Source organism: Molossus molossus, unplaced genomic scaffold (genome assembly GCF_014108415.1).
Source record: "Molossus molossus isolate mMolMol1 unplaced genomic scaffold, mMolMol1.p scaffold_m16_p_9, whole genome shotgun sequence".
NCBI lineage: Eukaryota > Metazoa > Chordata > Mammalia > Chiroptera > Molossidae > Molossus > Molossus molossus.
Genome location: NW_023425403.1, coordinates 66,330,115 through 66,342,914, shown reverse-complemented (window position 1 = coordinate 66,342,914; position 12,800 = coordinate 66,330,115). Strand labels below are relative to the sequence as shown.

At 38.0% G+C, this 12,800-nt stretch overlaps 1 protein-coding gene across 1 annotated transcript in view; it reads right to left on the bottom strand.

Moving 5' to 3' along the window:
• Positions 1–12,800, bottom strand: part of KLF12 (Kruppel like factor 12) — a 301,579-nt gene that overhangs the window by 107,036 nt on the left and 181,743 nt on the right. Inside the window, exon 5 of the mRNA XM_036250442.1 lies at positions 7,803–7,938. Within this exon, the coding sequence (XP_036106335.1) occupies positions 7,803–7,938 (136 nt within the window). The remainder of the gene's footprint in view (positions 1–7,802; positions 7,939–12,800) is intronic.

Genomic DNA, 12,800 nt, shown 5'->3' with positions numbered 1-12,800 from the left:
TTCACAGTAAATCAGTAGCCTTTTCTGCCCTCCTTCAAAAGAAGAGCAACCTACAAGTATTTACTTCCCATGGCAACGGAGTGAGGCCTCTGAGATGTCCCATCAGCAGCACCGTATCAGACACGACAGTCACTATTAGAGAACTCCGCTTCTACCTAAAGGTCTGAGTCAAAGCTATTTCTCTGGTAAGACGTGAAGTGGGAATTTAAAGGTATCCCAAACATGTTAAGGTTATTAAATAAAGACTTTTAATGAGACAGTAATCTGGGAAGGATCTAAGAGCAAAAGTTGCAATCATTTGACAGACTGAGTTCTCGGACATTTTCTCTGGGCACAATCAACTCAGTTGGGTTTATTCTAATCAGCAGATAAGGAAGCGACACGACCCTGACACTCTCAAATCTTTCAGTCAATGGGTTCAAAATAAGATGACACAGCACCATTTCAACACTGCGACAAACTCTTCTGTTTAAACATTGGCAGTGATTCTAAAAGGGATGTCTTTTTTTTGGCTTTGGGAATGTCAGCATTTATGTTTATACTGAAACACACTTGAAACCACACTATCCCCAGCAATAACTGCTTTAAATAACAGTATCAGTGAAGTTGATACAAAGAACACTCTTGACTTGGAGTAGTGAACACACAATACAGTGTACAGATGATGTGTGGGGAATTGTGCACCTGAAAACTGTATAATTTTGTTAACCAATGACACCCCGATACATTTAATAAAAAGGAAAAAAAAAAAACCCTAATAGAGTTGTATTTTATTTCCTCATATTTCAATATAAACCTGCAGTTTGCTATGTAACAGTAAGAATGGTATCTATACTGAATTAAGTGTTCTTTTTGTGTGCGTGTGTGCTTTCTAAGGTGAAATTCATCTATCTGTAAATAAACAGCCTTTTATTTATTTTTATTATTATTTTTCTATTGATTTGTGAGAGAGAAATAGAAACACCGATGAGAGAGAACATGTATCAGCCGCCTCCTGCATGCCCCCCACCGGGGATCAGGCCCACAACCTGGGCATGTGCCCTGACCTGGAACTGAACTAGTGACCTCTTGGTGAACAGGTTGATGCTCAGCCACTGGAGCCACACTGGCTGGGCCTAGACAGCCTTTTAATCAAGCCCTTCAGTATAACATATATGTTTTTATAATTTCCCTGCTGATATAAATGTTTTGGATTTAAGAAGTTATCTAGGGTATTATATAGAAGACTTGCTTAACCTTTTAAACTTGAATCATTAATATTAACATTAAGATATTCAATTAATGTCATTATTATTTTTAAATATATTTTTTACTGATTTTTTTTTTTTTAGAGAGAGAGATAGAAACATTGATGTGAGAGAGAGACATCGATCAGCTGCTTCCTGCACACCCCCTATTGGGGATTGAGCCCACAACCTGGGCATGTGCCCTGACAGGGACCTCTCAGTTCATGGTACGTCTCTCAATCCAGTGAGCCATATGGGCCAGGCAATGTCATTATTTTTGATTTAAGAATTAATGTTCAACATTCCCAAATCATTTTTAAAGTGCATGATATAATTTATAAAAGTTATTTATTTTTGATGTTTCTTTACATTTAAAATAAGGCTTATATTTAAAATGTCAAAAAATCTGTTGTGATTTTAAAAAATCTATGAAGGCATTTGATGGAATCATTTCCTCCTTAATCAGATTATATTTAAAGTAACAATGAGTTTAAAGATTTAAAAAATCTGAAATGAGTTCATAAATGTTTTCTTTCGTTTAAAGACTCAAAAAGCTTTGCTTAGTTGGGATAGGTTTAGAGATTTTAAAGGCACAGCATAAGAACAGGTGAAGCCTTCATAAAGGAAAATGGGTTTATAGTAGACAAACTTGGATTTGGATATGAACTGTGCCAATAACCAGTTGTAGGACCTCCAGGACTTGGGCACCTCTCTGAGCTTGTTTCTTTATCTGTAGGATAAAAACAGGATCACAGGGAGAATCAAAGAAAAACTATGTGAGTTTTCATAGAATCTGCCAAAAAGTAGGATCTCACTCACAGTTCTTTTGTTTTGTTTTTTCTTTCTTCCTCACCTCTAGTATAGTTTCTGCTGTAATTTAAAAGACATTAACACGCCCAGCCTGTGTGGCTCACTGGTTGAGCGTTGACCCATGCACCAAGAGGTTGCCATTTCGATTTCTGATCAGGGAACACGCCCAGGTTGTAGGCTCGATCCCCAGTGGGGGGCATGCAGGAGGCGGCCAATCGATGTTCTCTCTCATCGATGTCTCTATCTCTCTTTCCTTCTCCCTTCCTCTCTCTCTAAAATGAGTAAAGAAAAAAAAAAAAAAGGTTTTTAAAAGACATTAACACAATCAAAAGTGTTAAGAAATTAAGAGAAACCAAAAGTATGTTCCAGCAGTTTTTGGAACAAGAAAAATGAAGAAAATAAATAACCACTCCCTCAAGATTTCTGGCTTTCTTTGATCATTAAATGCAGTTTTCTAAATTAAGAACCATGATGTCTGAACTAGCAACAAAGTTTGAAGGAAGCAATAGTATATCTAACTTGCTACCATATCTGTTTTTCAAAAAGCATTTAAGTGAAAATGTACTAAAGACAAGACTCTCTATTTTCAGAAATTCAGAAATTGTGTTACTTTAAAAGATCCACTTTCCATGAGCAATCTATAATTGGCCCTTGAACAATACAGAGGGGTTAGGGGCGCTGAGTCCTGTGTACTTGAAAATCTACATATAACTTTTGATTCTCCCAAACTTAACTACTAATAGCTTACTGTTGTCTGGAAGGCTCACTGATAATATAAACAGTCAATTAATCCATGTCTTGCATGTTATATGAAGTATGAATTGTACTCTCACAATAAGGTAAGCTAGAAAAAAAGAAAATATTAAGAAAATCATAAGAAAAATACATTTATAATATTTATTGAAAAAAATCCACACATAAATCAACCTAAGTAGTTCAAAGGTCAACTGGAATAAAATCGGAAGAAGACAGTGAAGTATTTTAGTTAGCTGAAATGTAATCGACAATGAACCATTTAAAAACATCCTTTTAACAGGTACAAACATCAGAGATTCTTGCCAAAGCGTAACGTTACTAACACTACCAATTTATTTATTTATTTGTTTTTTATCGTCACCCAAGAACATTTCTGCATTATCTTCGAGGGAGTGGGAGAGAGTGAGGGGGGGAAAGAGAGAGAAACATCGATGTGAGAGAGACATCAACTGGTTGCCACCCACATGACCCCAACCAGGGCTGGGACACACTGCAACCAACGTACACGCCCTTAGCGGGAACCGAACCCGGGATTCTCTGGTCCGCGGGCCGACGCTCTAACCGCTGAGCCAGACCGGCCAGAGCACTAACATTACTAATTTATGTTGCTTTTGTTCCCCTCTGAAATTTACAATCAAAATCAGAGGGTAGACTACTCAGATAAGGTGTGACTTAAGGCCTAATGTGCACTTGGCAATTCTGCAGGGCCTGACACTGAGGGACACAGGTACATCTCCCTCACCTTCACCTGCTTTCTCCGCCTCCGCTCTGCCACTTCCCGGTTCGCTCTTCCTGAAAGTATTACAGCTACATCCTTGTTCTCGTAGGTTAACTGATCCCTGGTTAAACAGAAATGTCTCTGAACAGGTTCTGAATAACAAAGCCAGACTTTGCCAATTTAAAAAAATATCACTGTTTTGCCTAGGGTAAGAGTTAATTATAATAATTTGCTCTAATCATGTGCCTGTACCTCTCTTTTTCCAAACACTTATTTCATAATTATGTTTGTCAAGTTGTTAAGGGTAATGACCCTATTTTACCATCAGGGGTAAAAAAAAAAAAACAACCACCGAGAAACAAAAACAAAAAACAGATCAAAACAAAAGTATGTCCTATGAATTGCTGGAAGGTGGCTTCGTCTGAATTTCTGATTACATGGTTTCTGACTCGGACAGCATCTCTATAATTGAGATAAGAAAAGGGTAGCGCCTGTCTGCGGGCCTCTCTGGGGCCATTTCTTCCAGCTTATCTGAATTCACTGATGCTGAGCTGATGAACGAGAATCAAATGAGTAGATGAAAATGGTTGAAATGATCAGTCCTGTCACAGATCAGTAGCCTCATTATATAAATCTATATAAATCGAAGTGACCACAGGTTGCTGCTCTAGCCACCAAGCAATGTTCTCTTTTATTTAAAGATGAAAATGTGAATATTTGGAGGGGGGGCATGGGATGTAATTCTGACTAACAACTTCTGCATTTCAAATCAAAGGGAACATTTCTCAAACCGAAACTTTATTAAAAGTTCATTTTAAAAACCAGTAAAATGTAAAATATTAGACATTTAGAAAACATTAGCGAATTAACCTTTATGTTATGCAAATATAACAATGTCAATAAAGTACCAGATTAAAAATTCAAACTATAATGATTATTCCATGAGGCAAGAACATGAACCTGAGTGGGGAAGGAGAGCTCAGGTCGGAGGTGTCCACCCTGTGGGTGAGCATCTTGTTTCAAGGGCTGGCCGAGGACCAGGCAGTTTCATCCCTCTCCCGTGTCAATCTTCCCTAATTCCCTTCTTCTCACCTTCCCCCTTCTCTTCCTGACACGCCCGTGGTGGCCAGTTGCCCTGGCCGGTTTTGCCCAGTGGTTAGAGCACTGGCCCCTGTACCAAAGAGCCGAGGGTTTGATTCCAGTCAAGGGCACGTACCTCGGTTGCGGTTCGATCCCTGGCCCTGGTTGGGGTCATGCAGGAGGCAACCAATCCATATGTCTCTCTCACATCAATGTCTCTCTCTCTCTCTATTTCCCTCTCTCTCTCCTGCTCTCTCTCTCCCCCTCTTATTCCCTCCCTCTTTACCTGAAAATCAATGAAAAAATATCCTCTGGTGAGGATTAAAAAGAAAAAGAAAAAGAAGTAAGTGGCCAGGCTTTGAACCCCTCCTAAACCATGGCTCCTGTGTCTGTAACTGCAAAGACAAAAGTGAACTGGTTGTCAGGGTCTTTTACAATGTGCTACCACTACCGTCCCTAAACCTCTGATATCATCACCTCTCTACCTGCAAACATCTTCTCAACCTAACTCTTCTCTCAGGAAAGTTCTGCAAGGGCAGGGAAGAGGTCCACAGATGTCTTTCGAAATCCTCTCATCATGACCATACCAAGCTGTTGTTTTATCCTTTTATTACTTAACGCATCATTTTATTGATCGTAGTATACTAGAATGCTTTTTGTTTGTTTGTTTGACCCCTAATGAGTTAACAGAATGCATCAAAATTCAAAGGCAAACAGAACAAGAGGATGGAGAAATTAATAGTGAAACAGGTGTGCATGAAAGCACAGAGGAGCTGAAAGACGAGTCACAGTTGTGTACATTGAAAGTTAACTCTGGGTGAACCTAGGCAGTTTTTATTTTTTAATTCTCTAGGAAGGGTTATATGTTTACTTGTCTCAAAAAAACAAACAAAACCTTAATATATTATTGTAAGTTTTGAAATACACCTGTATTGAAGAGAACTCCAAAAAACATTCTTTTTGCTTATCCAGTAGCATCTTTGCACTCCCCAGTGTTTACACACCTACTTAATCTTGAATGGTGGTTAATTAACTATTGACGGGTCCGGCATTCTAGGGCTTCCCAGGTGACAGCTCAGTGTTCTTTACTAATCTTTCATGAAAACACTTACATGAATAATGAATCTGCATTTCCCTAGGTACTCGTGCAGCTTTCATAACAGTCATAAAGGGAGGCACAGGCACAGTTATACTAAACACTGTGGCTTGAAAATGTTTTCACAGAGCCTTTCAGAGAGGTTATGTTGAAAATGAAGCTCCGGTTTCTGAGGTTATTAACTGTTTCACATTATCATCCCAATAAATAAGTTCAATAAAAAAAGAAAAAAAATGATGGAACACTGAAAAACTCCAAAAAAAGTTTCACATCAATATATCCCATTATAATATAAGCACATAACATTAGAAGCACAGAATAGTTATGTTTAAGAAGTGAATACCATTACTTGCTACATAAGCCCCAGAGTAAGCATAACTTAGATTTTAGTAATCACAGTTCCAAACTTGAAAGTTATAATTAAAAGAAACACATACGTATCTATAAGCACATATACACATAGATCGTATATATATTTATGGTACACGATAGCAATGTGATTAAAATGTCTATGAAATTTATTATTCATCTAAGAATTGAAACTTGTCATCATTTAGTCTAATTTTACAGATGAAAACATGGAATCTTTGATATCAAGATTTAGCTCACACAAATCCATGACGCTGTGTTGATCACTGAAAGAGCGCTCAGGTAATTTGGCATGCCACCACTTTTGATACAATTTCAGTAACCCTTTTGATTCAATGCCTATCCTGGTTCAAATTTACACTTGCTTAGAAGAAACTAGGTTATGACAACCAGTTATTTGAACAAATTTGAAAAAATGCCCAGCTGGTGTGGCTCTGGATTAAGCATTGTCCCATGGACTGAGAGGTTTGATTCCCAGTCAGGGCACATGCCCGGGTTGTGGGCTCGATCCCCAGCAGGGGGCGTGCAGGAGGCAGCTGATCGTTGTTTCTCTCTGACATATGTTTCTATCTCTCTCCCTTCCTCTCTCTCTAAAATAGCAATTTAAAAAAAGAAATTTAAAAATGTTTTTATAAATTGTTCAAGTGGAAGGCTATTATGGAAACAGACATTACAGGAACTTTTGGGGAAAAAAACAGTGTTTGAAGTCAAAAGTCCAAAACTGTGTCTTGTGACTATTTATTATGACTCTGGACAAATCATTTAACTTCTCTGGTCCTCAGTGTCTTCATTTTTACAGTCAGAATAACGGTACTTGTGACATTTGTATTTCCTGGTTGTCATATGCTTATACTACACACTATTGCTACCACTAATTATACTACTAGTTCTACCATTAATCAAAGCCTTCTATGGATTTGCTCTGTGTGCTTTGTGACTGTAACACCCTCATATGGTCCTATAAGCTAAGTGTTCTGACTTTCTCACCACAGATGAAGAGACATCTCTGTGTGGTTAAATAACTGGCCATAAGAGCTTGAATGTGAATTTGAATCCGGATCTGACTCTAAATTTCATTTTCGATCCATTATATCCTGGCTTCCTCTAATATGTTATATATATTTGTGTGTATACACACATAAATATATATGGACTAGACACAGGTTCAATTCTACATACAAAATTGACAATGACAGAAAAAGGGCTGGTTTCAGTAAACAAGGGTTGAACTCTAACCCTGTGGTCTGGACAAAAGGAAAGGGAAAAGATCCTTTTAAAAATTACCGATGGTTCTGGATTTTCCCAAGTGGTAACATATCGTCTTCCCATTTGGAAATTTCAAAAAAGTTATTCTGTGCTTTCCTATCAAGACAAAATAATAACACTAGCTCTATTTATTTCCTTTGACTGTTGTGTACGAATACATAACAATGATGATGATAACTGGATAGGGACATTCAGAATGAACAATTTCTTTTTTCAGAGCTAAGGAGAAGAGCCAGGGGGTATCAGACAAGATGCACAGATGTCTTATTTCTAATCAAAACACAAATTTTCCACTGTGTAAACCACTCCAGACTTTCCCCTAATCTCCTTGCGAAGAACGTAAGACTGCATGGAAAGACGTCGACACCTGTGCCAGTTCAGGGCTAGAATGACAGATCTGGGGAACAGGAGATGCCGCTATTTCCATTATCCATCGAACACCTTGGCAATTCTTATTTCATCCTGAGAATGTGATACTTACTCTTGAACTGCTCTGGCTATGGAAAGGGCCGTAGATCCGGTTTCATTAACGCTATCTAAGGTCACATTTGGCAGGTCATCATCATCACTGTCACTTTTACTTTGTCTGGGAGATAGGCCTCGGGGGTCCATTTGTGCTGGAGAAAAAAGGCATATATATGAATTAAAATTAGTGTGCAGAACGTTAACCTGGTCCTGGACCAACATCAAGCATGGAAGGTCTCTTCTGTGTACATCACACCCATGGAATTCTCTAGAGGTCCCAGGAATTCGTGAACGCAATGTATTTTAGGTACTGAGCACTCACTGGCTCTTTTGTCTTGTTCATTGGTTTATAAAGCCTCCATCAGCTCTCCGTCGTTTCAGGGTACGACTACAGAATAGGAACTGTAAAACGCATGATGTTATCTATTCCTGAGGGCTCGGAAGCTGATTAGACAGCTCAGCTGTTAGTGTTTGACCCTCTGGCTTCTCCCTGCTTCTGCTGCCAGGGCTCTGGCCAAGCCACCGCTCTTGCTCACAGCTCTCCTAAAAGCCCAACGGAGAACAAGGCATGCAAGGCTCACATCAAGTTTTAGGTATTTTTCATTCTTCAGTAAATGATTATCTAGCAGTTTATTACTGTGATCTGAATGTAGAGAAATGACAGAAGTAGTAGTAGCATTATAATTAGGAGTTTGTATGTGCTAAAAAGTACTCTTCGTCTCGATCCTGATTTCATTTTTGAAAACAGCATTTCCAGATAGAATTCTCCTCCCACTGTGAACTTGTCAAAGCAAAAAAACAGCCCCAGGGTTTGAGCCCTGTTGACTAGGACCATCAGATCCTTTCCAATGAGCAGATTACAGTCATCATTTCATACCTTAACTCATATTTTTAAAAATAAGTTTTCATTTCTACCTCCTTCTCTCTATCAACAGCTTTAATAACCACGGTGTAGGATTTCCATTAGCCCTCACCTCAAGCACAAAATACACACACCTACTAAATTAAAAGCACTGTGCTAGCTACATAATTGCAATGTTAGAATACAAAGCTTCAATGCCAACCAGCTGCAACCAAATCGCTGCTCCTCAAACCTTCCTGCATAACATTTTTGAAACCACCACTGCTTACAAAAAAAAAAAAAAAAAAAATCCACTTAAAATCATGGTTATGATGACATCTAGGTACAATTACAATTTTGTATTTTTCTCAAATAATTTTTTTCTTACTTTAGAGCATGCATTAGGTAGAACTTCAGGAAAGTGCTAGTATTTCACCTTTTTTTTTTAAACCTACAGACAACCTTTTATGATTCTACCTAACACATATGAATAGAAACTGTATCTAGAGAGTTTCAACATGTTTGCAACGAAACTTGGTTAGGAGGAAACTGGTATCTGTTAAGCCGAGTGTACTACTGCATTGCCCGCACATTATTCCTGTAAGCATACACATATTAAAATGCAGCTTGAATAATGAAAGTGTTAGGTAATTGTGGGTTAAATTAAAGATAAAATAACTAAAATAATCTAAACCAGTAGTCCTCAAACAAGAGCACATTTTCCCCCAAAGAGACATTCGGTAATGTCTGGAGGCATTCGGAATTGTCACAACTTAGGGGAAGGGAGATGTCACTGGCATCTTCGTTGATGTTCCTAGACATCCCACAATGCACAGGTCAGTCAGTCCCCCATGACGAAGAGTTAACCATTCTAAAATGTCAAGAGTGCCAAGTGGAGAAACTCTGAGTTGGAGATTTAACAGTTTGGATAGAGAAAGGTGTTACATCTTATGACTTTCAATTGCATTACTATGTTGTAGTTTCAGTCACTAGCAAAGAAATTGAATCATATACTAGATTATCCATATTTTCTGGTCCTCAGATCAAACAATGAACTGTCATGTGACTCAGCCCTCACCGATTCCTCAAATATAGCCATCACTTGCCCAAATGCCAGGAATTATGCAGTGACATTCATTAAAGAGTTCCTGAATATTTTCCTTGTCCCATCCCACACACGGTGGGACAAAAGGACTTCTACTGGATCTCTCGAGATTTCCGAGAAGAGAGATGTTGGAGAAACCCTGTGTAGCAGGAACTACCTGAGAGCAGAGAGCTACTGAAGCATCAGTCACTCCAAAGGCACGGACGGTGCTGTATCATTTAAGGTTTACCTTGGCACCAGGCAAGAGAAACTGGTTCAGGAGAACTTACACTAAACAGAAGTACTGGAAAGATACTGAACAGCTCGCAGAAAGTACGGTAAAGATTAACAACCAGCCCTCACGTAGCACAGGTCACAGGATGATACAGGCATATCAACCAGGAATTCATAGAGAGCTTTTTGGGGGCAATCTGTTATAGAGTGATTCAGTTAGCAATCACTTATAACTACTCAAATTCAGCCAAGAAAATGAGTAACAGATCTATCTAGGCTTCCAAATCACATATTGTGTGGTGTTATGTATGCCTGTAAATGTCAACAATTTAACATTTAATGTTGTTGAAATACGATGCACTAAGACTCCTTTGCCAAGACACCAAATTAACAAATAGCTAAAGATAAGAGAATATTCTGGTGGTCCCATTCTGTCCAAGAAAACTAGAGCTCTCATATGTAAGTAATAGAACTCAAGGAAGATACAGGCAATTAACCAATAGGCAATCTGACTCTGCCGTTAAAGTCTAGCTATACAAAGACTTCAAATATCTGGTGTGCGAGTGATCATCTAAATTATGTTATGTTTATATCTCAGTGAAAGTTTAAAATATGTTAAATATGATTTTCTTTTTGATGTACTTTTCAGGAACATTATAATTGAGGATTTCTTTCCAATATTTTCAATCAATATTATGAAATACATCTGCTACCATCATGCTGAGAAACTTTTTTACCCATACCTTCAGCCAAGTTCAGGAAGTAATTAGAAAGGCTTTTCAAATCTGCATTGCTGATTGTCAGAGGATTAGCTTATCTGCATACTTGCATAATTCCACTCTCCTTTTTATTTATTTTTAAAATTTATATTTATTGTTGAAAATATAACAGATGTCCCCCATTGACTCCTTACACTTTACTCTCACCAACCCCAGGCCTTCACCACACTATTGTCTGTGTCCATTAGCTATACATATATGCACAGAAGCTCTTTGGTTAATCCCCTCCTCCCACCCCCACCCCTGAAATTCATCAGTGTGTTCCATGCTTCTATGTCTCTGGGTCTATTTTGTTTTTGTTTTTTTTTTTAGACAGAGAGGAAGTGAGAAGGAGAGAGAGATAGAAACAACGATGAGAGAGATCATCGATTGGCCACAACCTGGGCATGTGTCCTGACTGGGAATCGAACCTGTGACCTCTTGGTGCATGGGTTGATGCTCAACCACCGAGCCACACCAGCCGGACTGGGTCTATTTTGTTCATCAGTTATTTTGTTCAGCAAGTTCCACATATAAATGAGATCATGTGATACTTGTCTTTCTCTGATGAGCTTATTTAGCCTAGCATAATACTCTCCAGGTTCCTCCATGCTGTCTCAAAGGGTAACAGGTCCTTCTTTTTCTATAGCTGCATAGTATTCCATTATATAAATGTACCACAGCTTTTTTATCCACTCATCTGCTGATGGGCACTTAGGCTGTTTCCAGATCTTAGCTATTATAAATAGTGCTGCTATGAACATAAGGTTCATATATTCTTTTTGATTGGTATTTCAGTATTCTTAGGATATATTCCCAGCAGTGAGATCATTGGGTCAAATGGCAGTTCCATTTTAAATTTTTTCAGGAAACTCCATACTGTTTTCCATAGTGGCTATACCAGTCTGCATTCTCACCAGCAGTGTAGTAGGGTGTCCTTTTCTCGGTATCCTTGCCAGCAGTTGTTGTTTGTTGATGGCAGCCATTCTGGTAGGTGTTGAGGTGATACCTCATAGTAATTTTAATTTGTATCTCTCTGACGATCAGGGACTTTGAGCATTTTTTCATATGTCTCTTGGACATCTGTATGTCTTCTTTGTAGAAGTGTCTGTTTAGGTCCTTTGACCATTTTTAATTGGATTGTCTTCCTTTTGTTAAGTTGTATGAGTTCTTTATATATTTTGGAAATTAACCCTTTATCAGTTGCTGTGTCCCATAGAATTTGTGTTGTTGTGTGTTCTTTTTTATTTGTTTCCAGGAAGTTTTTGATTCATTGTTTAATAACATGCTATTTAGCTTCCATGTGTTTGAATGTTTTTGAGTGTTTTTATTGTAGTTGGTTTCTAGTTTCATGTCATTGTGATCTGAGAACATATTTGATATGATTTCAGTCTTCTTGAATTTGTAGAGACTTATTTTGTGTACAATCATTGGTCTGTCTTTGAGAATGTCCCATGTGCAGTTGAAACGAATGTATATTCTGCAACTTTGGGGTGAAATGTTCTGTATATGTCAATTAAATCCATCTGACCTAATGTGTCATTGAGGGTCATGGTTTCTTTGTTGATTTTTTTGTCTGGAAAATCTATCCAGTGAACTCAGTGGGGTGTTAGTCTCTTACTATGAGTGTACCTCTGTTGATCTCTCTCTTAAAGTCGCCCAAGAGTCTTTAAATAAATTGATGGGCTCTTATATTAGGTACATATATGTTTACCTGGGTTATATCCTCTTGTTGGATAAATCCTGTCAGTATTATGTAATGACCGTCTTTGTCTCTTGTTATGGCCTTTGTTTTGAAGTCTATTTTGTCGGGTATAAGTATTGCTACCCCTACTTTTTTTCATTTCCATTAGAATGGAAATTTTTTTTCCATCCCTTCACTTTCATCTTATATGAGTCTTTTGTTCTGAGGTAGGTCTCTTATACACAGCATATATATGGATCATAGTTCCTTATCCATTTGGCTACCCTATATCTTTTGATTGAAGCATTTAATTCATTTACATTTAAGGTTATTATTAACAGGTACTTATTTATTGCCATTTTATTTATTATACCTATGTTTCTCTCTCTCTCTGTCTTCTGTTTATTACAGCA